Here is a 13,508-nt window from a genome sequence, read left to right on the forward strand (position 1 = left end):
AAACTTTATTGAGATTATGACACGACAACAACAAAGAGTTACTTTTGTCAAGATAGATACCCGCCGGTCACTTCCGTTTTGGGAAAGTCCTAAAGGTGGTTACAAAATGTTATTTTATGTTTTCTGTTGTTCGAACTAAAATGTTTTCAGGATGTATTACACGAAATAGCTTCATGCAGTAAAGATTAAACTGATAAGAAACCAAACAGTATTTTATTTTCAGCAAACCGGTTTTCCCCTTAGCCTCGAACGCTTTTCCTAACATCAAATTACTAACACCGCAAATGTTTTACTTTGTGTGGGAAGCTGTTTCTGCGTAATTGTCATATTCTAAAAACTTTCTGTGTTTCTTTTTGTGTGACAGTTAAGTTTTTCTCGACGTTTGCTTCCTGCTTAAACTCTATCCCGCTTCCTGTATTCTCTTTGCCACAACCTAAGGATTGTACACAATCATCATGGCGACCCAGGATGGTGGGTATTGAGAAAATTCTGTAAAATCCTCTCAATATTTCTAGTCTAACCTCGGGCTCTGTTAATGAAATCGCTCCTGCCTCTGATAGATTCGTAAACATGTGCCGTTTTCACTAGAGTGCGGTATGAATTCCGTCTGTACGCAACGCTTTTTCTTTAAATGTTTACCACTCGTGTTTCTAGCTAGCGAACGGTAACACGAATGGCTAACACCAGAAACATTTACCGACACGAGCGGAGCGTTGAGATGGATGTTTACAGGTTTAATAACTATTGGTTATGGATTTAGAAATGTAAGGTTTACCGGGATATTGATATGTCGTCATAAATAATAACAAAAGGGTAGCTTGTAGTTACTGACGCTAACGTAACCAGTTTCTGTTACGTTAAAATCGTTGTTGGTGTAGTTAAAACAAATAAAAGTCTTGTGGGTTTTTTTTTATAGCCGTGGTTTGATTTTATTCAAAATGCGTCCGAACTGAACTCACTCGGTAGTTTGAATAAATAAATAAATTACCATCGGTGGGAAGAACTGGAAGATCTCAGAAAGAAAGCTGGATAAAAGATTACAAATGAATCCAGACCTCGTTACTTTTCACTTTTGAACAGTTTACTGAAAAGCATTGTGGCAACCACAGAGGGACACAGATATAATATTTTAGAGACAGCTGGCTCTCTTAGGTGGTAATCTAACATAAACAGACACTATTAGCTGTCTTCTGATTTGTATAAATTAATTTTCTGTGCTGGATTAGTGGAAACAAATATATATCATTTGAACTTATTATATATATTAAGGAAACTTTCAATTTTAGAGACAAACTGTTATATTTTAAAAAACATTTATGGTTGATAACAATCATCTTTAGTTGCTAGACAGACACAACGTTCTGTTATTTTTTAAGAGAACATCACTCACTTGCTCTGTGGCCCACTAACACCAGACATCTTATGGAAATAGATCAGTTTAGTAGGATTGTGAATGTTTTGTCACTTTTTGCATCTGCGGATGGTCATTTTTCAAATCCAACCCAGATCAATGTCTTTGTTTTTGATCTCACATTTTCATCATTTGTTACAGATATCACAAATCTGATCGACAGTGTACCTCCATAAACACAGCTGTCTGCATGTGATGTCACAACTTCTTCTGTGCATCCAGGTCACTTCAGAGCCACAGGCTATTCATACTGGAGACTGATGGCAAATTGCATATAAATTATAATGTGATAACGTCACAAAAAAATTGGATCTCCGCAAAAAAGTCAGAATTGACCATTAAAATCCACAGACACCAGTTAAAAGGATACTTTGCAACTTTTTTTTATAATTTTAAATCCTTTTCTTGAGCCAGTATGTGCTAAAACGACCCTTTTCAGGGTTATTGACGTGTCACTCAGACCCCCACCGCTCTCTGTGGCCAGAATATCACATTTGAAACTTCACAGTGCTGGTCCAGTCTGTTGAACTTAGAAAAAATGGAGCAGGTTTCCTGCATGTTTTAGATCATGAACACAGCTGATCGGTCTAAGTTAGTGATGAACCACTCTTGTAGACACTAATGAAGGCTGGGGAGACATTTCAGCTTTCAGATTAAAATGTTAGAAAGATGAACGCACAGCGAAGAGATAGGTTTTGCTTTCGGTTCTATTAAACGGACACTACGGGGTGCTAAAAGCAAGCCAAAACTGCCTCGTCTCCCTTTAATGGAGCTACAGCTTCAGCCTGTGTGAAACACTCATTAAGCAGTTTTTTTCTGATGTAGGCTGTTTTTGCAGCTAGACTGGAAATTGGGTGAATAATATAGAAATACTTACATTACTGCAATTTCATAGCATGTTTGTTTAATACATCAAATATATCATTCTTTTGCAGGAAGTGAAGGCGTCATAATGGAAACTGAGGCAAAGCCAAACGAAGCTGAACCTCTTGGTGAAGACGTTGAGAAAGTTGATGCTGAAGCTACGTCTCACTCAGATGCAGGAAATGCCACAACTCAGGACTCTAGTATTAGCAACGGCGACAACACGGACGAGCAGCAGGAGACGGTGGATCTGAAGATTATCTGGAACAAAAATAAATATGATCTGAAAATCCCTGTTGATAGCACCGGAGCCAAACTAAAAGAGAGGATTCATTCACTCACTGGTAAGTGATCTGAAAGTTTAAACAAAGTAATGATTCTAATGGTTGTGGTAAGGGCTGGGCAATAAATCGAAAATTTATCTTTATCGAAATTTCTGACTGTTATTGTGATCATTTTGCCCATGTCAATAAATCTGATAAGTAACTCATTCACTGCCAATGATGACTAAAGTTGTCATTTGCATATTTTTACTGTGTGGGCGTCGGAACGAGCCCCCGCACTGTGAGAACAAACATCTCAGCTCTAAAGCCGATCTTCATCCGCGTACGTCACACGTCACGTGATCAGGAAGCAGAACATCCATGTGTTAGGAGATCGTTTTGGGCCGCTGCTGTAAAAAAAAAGTGAGGCGCGAACCGGAAAAACTTCTGCCGATCACAATTCAACAACGGATTATGAAAGAACGGATAACGCTCGAAACGCGCGGATTCTTCCTGATGTAAGAGGTGATTCTCCGCTTTGTTTTGGTTGTTTTGGCGTCGACATCATGCTAGCAGGAAACGTTCTGTGACTCTTAAAAAAAACAGTAAAAACGGTGAGAAAAGCTGGCAGCGAAGGGCTTTAGCGATCAGGAAACGGCTGGCAGTGAATGAGTTAAAAAATGAAAAGTTGTGTAGGTTATCAGCGTTCCCTTTACACGTGACAGCCCCATCTAGTGGACAACTTTTGTTTCTGCACATACAGTACCTGTAGTTATTGTCCATTTATCGTTATCTTGGTGAAATTCTCAATACATCGTGATATTGATTTTAGACCATATCGCCCAGCCCCAGTTTTTAATGTAAAAAAATATAAACCCAGTGGCTTAATTTTGGTCTGCTAGGTCTTCCACCAGCAATGCAGAAAGTGATGTACAAAGGTTTGCTCCCAGAAGACAAGACGCTACGGGAAATAAAGGTTACAAACGGTGCAAAAATAATGGTGGTAGGATCTACAATAAATGATGTATTAGCTGTTAACACACCAAAAGAGGCAATTCAACAGGAAGTTAAAGCTGAAGAAAACAAAAAGGAGCCTTTATGCAGGCAAAAGGTGAGATTTCTTCTTTGAGTTCTGTCAGATATCCAAGTGTTTCTGTTCCCCTGAAACCTGTAATGTGATTACAGCAACACAGAAAAGTATTGGACAAGGGAAAACCAGATGACATTATGGCAGCGATTAAAGGAGCAAAGGTGAGCCGCGGCCATTGGATAACAAATAAACGTTGTTGTCCATGTGGATAGCAAACAGAACAACAGCTGCTCGTCTCACCAACAGGAACGATTGCCAACAGTGCCTTTATCCGGGATGTTCAACAAATCCGGAGGAAAAGTAAGACTCACATTCAAACTGGAGCAAGATCAGTTGTGGATTGGAACAAAAGGTGAGGTGATGGTGGAGCTTTATGTTTACTGAACCTGCTGCAACACAAACATTCAGATCAGTGAAGTGTTTTGTCGCCAACAGAGAGAACAGAGAAAGTTCCCATGGGCTCCATCAAAAACGTAGTGTCTGAAGCCATCGAAGGCCATGAGGATTATCACATGATGGTAATGTCTGCTTTTTCTTGCTGCTCGTCAGATTTATCTGTTTTTATTCCAAGGAAATTAAAATGTAGGGATGAGCCGGATGCTCGTTTCAGACGAGTATCCGGTACGGATAAAGCATTTTTGACGAGTACGAGCATGAAACGAGTAAAACTCGTAAATATCTGTAATCGTGCTGAAGCAAAATCCTCATTGGGTAACCGACTGTCTTCACGCTCTGTGATTGGCCAGTCACATAGAGCACCCGCCCCTTCCTACACACAAAACTCTGCAACCGGGAGCTCTGTCCACGTCCGGCCCATCCACGCACACACACAGACGGTAACGGATCTCTCTGTGCTTGCTTCACTGATGCTCACGTTTCTTCAGGACTCCCTAGGTTTTCTCCAGCTCGCCCCTCTCTCTCTTTCTCTCTCTCTCTCTCTCTCTCTCTCTCTCTCTCTCGCTCTCTCTCTCTCTCTCTCTCTCTCTCGTCTCTCTCGCTCTCTCTCTCTCTCTCTCTCTCTCTCGCTCTCTCTCTCTCTCGCTCTCTCTCTCTCTCGCTCTCTCTCTCTCTCTTGCTCCCTCTCTCTCTCTCTCTCTCTCGCTCTCTCTCTTGCTCTCTCTCTCTCTCTCTCTCTCTCTCGCTCTCTCTCTCGCTCTCTCTCTCTCTCGCTCTCTCTCTCGCTCTCTCTCTCTCTTGCTCTCTCTCTCTCTCTCTCTCTCTCTCGCTCTCTCTCTCTCTCTCGCTCTCTCTCGCTCTCTCTCTCTCTCTCTTGCTCTCTCTCTCTCTCTCTCTCTCTCTCTCGCTCTCTCTCGCTCTCTCTCTCTCGCTCTCTCTCGCTCTCTCTCTCTCTTGCTCTCTCTCTCTCTCTCTCTCTCTTGCTCTCTCTCTCTCTCTCTCTCTCTCTCTCTCGCTCTCTCTCGCTCTCTCTCTCTCTCTCTCTCTCTCTCTCTCTCTCTTCATGCACTTAAATATTACTGTTCTGATTTTATTGAAAAACTTGTTCTGTAATAGTTCCTTTACTATTGTGATCAAAAACATTTAATCTCAACTCTGAGGCTGCTCTGTAAATAATTTTCAAATTAACAACACACATAGCAACTTCTGATCAATCTGTATCAATATCAGACTTAAAATAATGTATTGATCCAAACCACACCCACTTCCAGTTAAACTACACCCACTTCCGAGTTAAGGCCACGCCCACTCCGAGTACAGATACAGATAATTTAGATGGTTGAACAGATACAGATACAGATAGTGGTGTACTCGCTCATCCTTATTAAAATGGTTAGAGGCCAAAACTTAATTTAGAGTACACAGTGTGACATCACATTTATTGGGACATTTGAACACATCAGTACAGTTCGGGTATATTTTATGCATTTAACAAAAGGGACTTTGGTTTAAATAAATGACTAAAATATATATTTTAACTGAAACCTCTGGAGTTTGTGTGTAAAAGTCAAGCTAGTATCACTTTTGTTCTTTGCATTTTGCATCATAGTTGTAGTTCTTTGTGACTGTGTAATCAGCCAAGCCTCATTCACACCTAGTGCAGAACGGATGCGGTCCGGTTTTCAGAGGACTGTGATTCACACTCAGTGTGTTTTCATGCATATCAGTGAACTAAACTATTGCTTTAAACCAGTTAGTCTGGCTGAAGCTGTATTGGTTCTAATTGAGCTACCTAGATAACGTGATTGGAGCTTCGTTTCCTCTGTCGAGCTGCTACCAGTTGGACACTCACCTTCTTGAAGAGACGAGATGAAGTTTACAGTATACCTGTAAAAATAACGTGAACCATCTTACCCTGTGAGCTCTGTGTCATCAATAATAAAACAAAAGCCAGCAAAAATACAGGGAGTGCAGAATTATTAGGCAAGTTGTAATGCAACATGGTTTTTAGTTTGATATTAAGCAAATGCACGTCCCCGTTCTACTTCTTACTTCCTGTCTGGCACACGCAGTGTCTGGTGTGAATGCTCTGATTGGACTCAGTGGTTTGTGATCTGTGCTGAGGCCGCACAGAAACTGTACCGCATCCGTTTCATACTTGGTATGAACGAGGCTTTAGAAGGGTCTCTCTTAAACGTTTTACACCACTAAAACAGCCAAAGATAAACGTTACGACATCCTTAAATGATAACTAGAAAGTCTGATTCTTTCTAGTAAAACTATTTATAAACTGTGAGACAATTAGATACTGTGTTCAGTTGGATGGTGACCATAAGGGTGCGTGTCTGACTGGAGACCTTAATGTTGTTTAGGCTGTCTGATTGAACACTTGATACCTCTGAAGCTAGGGTTGATAAAATGCATTATTCCGGTTTCAAAGCACAGATCAGTCTGCTCACTAGATCAGTAAAGTTGTGTCACACTTGTATAACAGATCTAAGTCCACATGTTGTCACACCTGCAGTGCAGAAAGATTGAATTATATTGTTGTGTTTTTGAGTCACAACTGCTTTGTTCTGGGTTTAAATTTAGACTCAATAAAATAAATGTGATGCTAGCAGTCTGCTCGCTGTCTGGCTGCATCAGAGTGTTTACAGGTCGGGGTATTTCAAATGGCCGTGCTTTCACCCATGGAGCCCGGCCGGGCACAGCCCGAAGAGGAAACGTGGGTCCCCCTTCCCATGGGCTCACCACTCGTGGGAGGGGCCAAAGGGGTCGGGTGCAGTGTGTGATGGGTGATAGTCGAGGGCGTGGACCTTGGCGGTCTGATCCTCGGCTACAGAAGCTGGCTTTTGGCACATGGAATGTCACCTCTCTGGTGGGGAAAGAGCCTGAGTTGGTGTGTGAGGTTGAGAGGTTCCGACTAGATATAGTCAGACTCACCTCAACGCATGGCTCTGGCTCTGGAACCAGTTTCCTTGAGAGAGGTTGGACTTTCTACCACTCTGGAGTTGCTGCCACTGAGAGGCGCCGAGCAGGGGTGGGCATACTAGTTGCCCCCATCTTGGTGCCTGTACATTGGGGTTCACCCCAGTGAATGAAAGGGTAGCCTCCCTCCGCCTACGTGTGGGGGGACGGGTTCTGACTGTGGTCTGTGTTTATGCACCAAACTACAGTTCAGATTACCCACCCTTTTTGGAGACCTTGGAGGGGGTGCTGAAAAGCGCTCCTTCCAGTGACTCGCTCGTTCTGCTGGGGGACTTTAAGGCTCACGTGGGCAATGAAAGTGAGACCTGGAGAGGTGTGGTTGGGAGAAACGACCCCCCTGATCTGAATTCGAGTGGTGTTTTGTTATTGGACTTATGTGCCAGTCATGGATTGTCCATAATGAACACCATGTTCAGACATAAAGGTGTCCGTATGTGCTCTTGGCACCAGGATACCTTAGGCCGCAGCTCGATGATCGACTTTGTTGTTGTTTCATCTGACCTGCGGCCGCATGTCTTGGACACTCGGGTGAAGAGAGGGGCGGAGCTGTCAACTGACCACTACCTGGTGGTGAGTTGGCTCAGATGGTGGAGGAGGATGCCAGTCAGACCAGGCAGGCCCAAACGTATTGCGAGGGTCTGCTGGGAACGTCTGGCAGAGTCTCCTGTCAGAAGGAGCTTCAATTCCCACCTCCGACAGAACTTTGCGCTACCAATGCTATCTATAGTGGGGACGGTGTGCTGCTGACCTCTACACGGGACGTTGTGGATCGGTGGGCAGAATACTTCAAAGACCTCCTCAATCCCACCGACATGTCTTCCAGTGAGGAAGCAGAGTCTGGGGACTTTGGGTTGGCCTCTCAAATCTCTGGTGCTGAGGTCACTGAGGTGGTTAAAAAGCTCCTCGGTGGCAAGGCTCCAGGGGCGGATTAGATCTGCCCGGAGTTCCTTAAGGCTCTGGATGTTGTGGGGCTGTGTTGGCTGACGCGGCTCTGCAATATCTCGCGGACATCAGGGGCAGTCCCACTGGACTGGCAAAAGGGGGACCACAGGGTGTGTTCCAACTACAGGGGGATCACACTCCTGAGCCTTCCTGGTAGAGTCTATTCAGGGGTTCTGGAGAGGAGGGTCCGTCGGATTGTTGAACCTCAGATTCAGGAGGAGCAATGTGGTTTTCATCCTGGCCGTGGAACACTAGACCAGCTCAATACCCTTAGGGGGATCCTGGAGGGTGCGTGGGAATTTGCCCAACCAGTCTCCATGTGTTTTGTGGATTTGGAGAAGGCGTTTGACTGCGTCCCTCGGAGGGTCCTGTGGGGGGTACTCCGGGAGTATAGGGTACCAGGCCCTCTGATACGGGCTGTTAGGTCCCTGCATGACCGGTGTCAGAGCTTGGTCCGCATTGCCGGCAGTAAGTCAGGCTCATTCCCAGTGAGTTGGACTCTGCCAAGGCTGCCCTTTGTCACGATTCTGTTCATAACCTTTATGGACAGGATTTCTAGGCACAGTCAAGGTGTGGAGGGCATCCGTTTTGGTGGCCCGAGGATCAGGTCTGTGCTTTTTGCAGATGATGTGGTCCTGTTGGCCTCATCAGAACAGGATCTTCAGCTTTCGCTGGAGCGGTTCGCAGCCGAGTGTGAAGCAGCTGGAATGAGAATCAGCCCCTCTAAATCTGAGACCATGGTCTTGATTCGGAAAAGGGTAGAATGCCTTCTCCGGGTCAGGGATGAGGTCCTGCCCCAAGTGGAGGAGTTTAAGTATCTCGGGGTCTTGTTCACGAGTGAGGGAAAACTGGAGTGTGAGATCGATAGGCGGATTGGTGCTGCGTCTGCAGTGATGCGGGCGTTGTACCGGTCTGTCGTGGTGAAGAGAGAGCTGAGTCAGAAGGCGAAGCTTTCGATTTACCGGTCGATCTACGTTCCTACCCTCACCTATGGTCGTGAGCTTTGGGCAGTGAGCGAAAGAACGAGATTGCGGATACAAGCGGCCAAAATGAGTTTTCTCCGAAGAGTGGCTGGGCTCTCACTTAGAGATAGGGTGAGAAGCTCGGTCATTCGGGAGGGGCTCGGAGTAGACCCGCTGCTCCTCCACACCGAGATGAGCCAGTTGAGGTGGCTCGGGCATCTGGTCAGGATGCCTCCTGGACGCCTCCCTGATGAGGTTTTCTGGGCACGTCCAACCGGGAGGAGACCTAAAGGTAGACCCAGGACACGTTGGAGGGACTATGTCTCTCACCTGGCCAGGGAATGCCTTGGGATTCCCCCGGAGGAGCTGGCCCAAGTGGCTGGGGAGAGGGAAGTCTGGGTCTCTCGCCTTAGGCTACTGCCCCCGCGACCCGACTCCGGATAAGTGGGTGGGTGGACAAGTGGGTGGGTGGGTGGATGGATGGTTGGATGGATGGATGGATGGTATTTAAAATGAAACTAGTGTTAATGATGTGGGAATTCTGCTTTTGGTGTCAACAATGAGATTATTATGGACCTCTCTGCGTTTAAACACCTGATTAGCACTCAGCTGTGATTTTCTGCAGATGAGTCATCATCAGTATCTTTGTAAGGGTCTTAAGAGATGAAATATGCATCTTCCACAAAATGTTCATGTTATATTTCAATTTTATGTTGAGTTCTTGTGGGTGCTTGAAATCCATGAAAAGTCTTATATTTTAATTAGGTATTTTAGAGGTTTTGTTCAAGCTTAAAACGGTGATGGAAGTAGGTTATAGCACTATAACATGAAGGTGGAAGAATCAGTTTGAGCATATAGGAAGTGCTCATTTCTGTGTAAATAGTCACCTGTGCATGGTGCTGGGAAATCTAGAGGACTCACTTCCAAAGTGCCTAAAGGTGATATGGGCCCAGGTGGAAGAACCCCAAACCCAACACAAGCACCACATTTCACTGCAACTGACAATTTACTTCTGGAGGAAGTTCACTGAGAAACATAATACTTGTTCTTTTGCGCATACGATCGATTTTGCATGTGTGCAGAACATGAAAAGGGTCTTCTACCTCTCTTTCCTGCATTAGCTGCAAAAGGAAAACAGACGGGGAAACACTCAGGTTAGAAGACGCCTCACAGCCATCCGTCCCGCTGTAAAATTAGCTTTCATGGACTCAACCACCTTAACTTGAGACCGGGGAAGGTTGTTGTTGATTTAGTGTCCAGGGGAACGGCAGAGCCTGCCACAGCTAGTAGAAGCTAACCGTTCGCATTAGCAACTCCACATTATGGCAGTACTCCTTCAGGCTAGATATTTGTGGAGATAAAACATAAATGTTGCTTTGTTTTTTGTTTTTTAACCTAAGAAAAAAGGACAAATGGAAGCAGTGGAAGAGTTGTGTTGCTGTTAGCCAATCAGAGGCTTGATGTTTGCATATCATGAATAATAATGAGTATGACTCCAAACGCTGACATTTTCTGCCCTCCATTCCTCCGGCTAACATCTACTTCCTGAAGCAGGAAGGCCAGAATTTTTTTCCCTCGGAAAACAACTCATTCATGCTAGAGGTCACAGTAGATTTTTTTCAATAAACAAATAAATGCTCACTTTATTCTTAGGAGGCCTAAAAATCACGTGCACATGTTTTTTCTGTAGCTTTTTATTTAATTTGAGGATTTTGGTTCAGCTTCAGAACTATTTAGTAGTACTAACCAAGTGCACACCCCAGAACCATTCATGTGTCGATTTTTGGGTTCTGGTGTGTGTTTGTGATGTTCAGTTAAAACTGTTATCTATAATGAAAATCAAACCATTTCATTTAAACAAGCTGAACCTGAATCTAGAAAACCAATCAATGTAAACACCGTTTTTCTTTCCACTCTTGTAGGCGTTTCAGTTGGGTCCAACAGAAGCTTCTCAGTATTGGGTCTACTGGGTGCCTGCACAGTTTGTCGATGCAATCAAAGACGTAGTCCTTGGAAAATGGCAGTATTTCTAATGTGCCTCTTTTTTGACATGACGAACTGGGATTGAGAGGAGGAGCCAGTGGAAAAAAACAACTGGAGATGACATGGAGGCTGAAGGAACTTGTTGGAATATCTTTGAAGGAAACTGACAGATGCCTGTGGACTAATCAAATTCTTTTTAGGTGAAAAGTGCACTATGTGGCAGTGTAACATTCTCAGCCCTGTTGTTCAAGGTTTTCAGCAAACCCAAGGGAAAACAATAAAAAATGTACAGAAATTGCTAACACTTTTCTTCAGTTATTCTTAAAGAAATAAAGTTATTTAATGAAAGAAGTTTACTTATAAGAGTTTTCATTTTAGATTAAATGAAATTAAATATTTTGAAGGAACAAAATGTGAGTTCTGAAGTAAACCATCACATTCAAGGTTTTCCTCTTTGGTTTTGTTCACAATATTTGTTTAGCTGGAAAATCAATCACCCAAATACCAGCTTTATTTTACAACACCAGAGAATGTGTTGCAGTTCCGCCTGAGAAAATGGAGCTTTAATAGACAACTTTCTGAGATCCTGCTGCTCTTTGATTTAAACAAAAGAACAACAAAACACTAGAGAGCGAAAGTTTTTACAAACCATATTAGTTATGTTGGGTTTTGCCAAACTGACTTTTCACTCTTGTCGTTTTTATAATAAATTATAGTTTTTCTGAATTGCATCACGTGTTAGTTTAAATCTCCAGTGCAGCATGACAGATTAACAAACAACCCATTGTCATCTACTTATCTGGGGTTGGGTCGTGGGAGCAGCAGCCTAAGCAGGGAGGACCAGACTTCCCTCTCCCAAGCCACTTGGGCCAGCTCCTCCAGGGGATTCCTCCAGCGTGTCCTGGGTCTTCCTTTAGGTCTCCTCCCAGTTGGATGTTCCCAGAAAATCTCACCAGGGAGGCATCATAACCAGATGTCCGAGCCACCTCAACTGGCTCCTCCAGACAAATCCTAATATTTAAAAACAAAAAACTTGTTTTGACCAATATAAGTTACTTTATTTGTCAATTTATGTTATGATCCATTTTCTGTTTTTGTAATAGCTATGTTTTCCCCTATTCATAGCAAGCTTGGTGTAGTATTATACCCATAGACATATAACTCATATAATATAATGTGGTATTACCTCACAAGTAAATCTTCAATCTCTTGAAAGACGGAACATAAATTCAGATCAGCTCAAAAGACATTAAACATTTTATTGCAGTTTTTCTTTTACACAAATGAAGGAAAATGTTTCTCTGTATTATTCTTGAGTTTTGACCCAAATTGTCTTACTTTAAAATTACAAAAATAACTTCAAATGCTGTCAAAACCGATTGGAAACAAAAAAAACTTTAGAAAAAATATATATACATATAATCTATATTTTTTTTCTAAAGTTTTATATATATATATATATATATTTTAGCAATCTGTTGGTGAATGAATTTGCTAATCTGGATTCTCTGCTTTTCTTCAAAGAAAGGGAAAAATGTATTAAGACCAAATGTACAAAGATAAAACTTCAAATCTGATGCTTTTACTTTGAAGGATCCTAGACCGGAAGTTGTTGCTCCAGGTGACAGCTTCCGGTTTGGCGGGTGAAACAAATGGACGCTTTCTCGGCTGTGGAACGTCACGTGAAGTGAAACTCCTTTAATGATGTTCAAACTAGAGAAGACAGTCGTTGACCGGAAGCGTCCCCCGCCGGTTAAGGTGCTGTCCGGGCAGCTAAGGGCGGCGGGGCTCCGGGGCGCCGCTGACAGCGAGGAGGGATTTGTCATCAGAGCGGACAGGGCTCGCTCTCTGCGGGTGTCACTGGTGTGGATGCAGGGGACCGTCCTGGATGTGCAGCTGGACCGAGACACCGTGCTGCTGATGGATGAGACCGGAACGTTTACAGTCCAGGGCGTCAACAGCACCCCCAGAGGAAAACAGTGTTTGTGTCAAGGTCAGTGTACCATTGTGGGTCTTATTCTATGATGTCCAGTCTGCAGTGACATTTGCAGCTTGACCATCTGTACATCACATTAGTAAATGTCGAGAGCTCCGTCTCTTTGATGCTGTTGTCAGATATGAACTCAGCCACCAGCTGCTAATGTTGCTGTTGCAGGCAAATACGTCATGGTGATGGGTGTAGTCCAGGCAGTCTCCCCGGAACCAGTCATCCGTGCTGTGAAGATGGCAGATCTCTCCGACTTTGCTGCCCTTCATAGGAGGATGTGGAAGCTGGAGGTGGAGGAGCTGCAGCAGATGCTGGCATGAATGCACAGCTGCTGCCAGCAGTAAATAAAGCTACCTCTGAAGACAGGACACCTAATGTTCCTCATGTTCAGCCAGGGTCTCAGATGGCTCACAAAAGAGGCAAAGACTCATGTTTGATTCACTCTTCTTTGCGATACCTCCACATACTTTTATTAAAGTTTTGAAAACACGCTTCTACTGTTGCTCTGCTTCAAACTGGACTTCAACAAAACACGGCAGCTTCAATGGATTAAAAAAAAACAAAGCTTTATTTGGTAGGGTGCCCAATACACTAGTAACACTATTAGATAAATGGAAAGTGA

General features: G+C 43.7%; 2 protein-coding genes across 2 annotated transcripts; both read left to right on the plus strand.

Annotated features, from left to right (window-relative positions):
- The first annotated feature begins 359 nt into the window (after window positions 1–359).
- Window positions 360–11,250, plus strand: ubfd1 (ubiquitin family domain containing 1). The gene is made up of 7 exons (XM_015948604.3): window positions 360–471; window positions 2,347–2,619; window positions 3,441–3,649; window positions 3,724–3,789; window positions 3,875–3,980; window positions 4,064–4,146; window positions 10,839–11,250. Exons 1-7 carry the CDS (start codon window positions 456–458, stop codon window positions 10,947–10,949), a joined length of 864 nt encoding a protein of 287 aa, XP_015804090.1. The 5' UTR covers window positions 360–455; the 3' UTR covers window positions 10,950–11,250.
- A 1,259-nt stretch (window positions 11,251–12,509) lies between these two features.
- On the plus strand, window positions 12,510–13,377 carry rmi2 (RecQ mediated genome instability 2). The gene is made up of 2 exons (XM_015948607.3): window positions 12,510–12,892; window positions 13,055–13,377. Exons 1-2 carry the CDS (start codon window positions 12,601–12,603, stop codon window positions 13,204–13,206), a joined length of 444 nt encoding a protein of 147 aa, XP_015804093.1. The 5' UTR covers window positions 12,510–12,600; the 3' UTR covers window positions 13,207–13,377.
- The last annotated feature ends 131 nt before the right edge of the window (window positions 13,378–13,508 follow it).

Source organism: Nothobranchius furzeri, chromosome 5, assembly GCF_043380555.1.
Source record: "Nothobranchius furzeri strain GRZ-AD chromosome 5, NfurGRZ-RIMD1, whole genome shotgun sequence".
Taxonomy (NCBI): domain Eukaryota; kingdom Metazoa; phylum Chordata; class Actinopteri; order Cyprinodontiformes; family Nothobranchiidae; genus Nothobranchius; species Nothobranchius furzeri.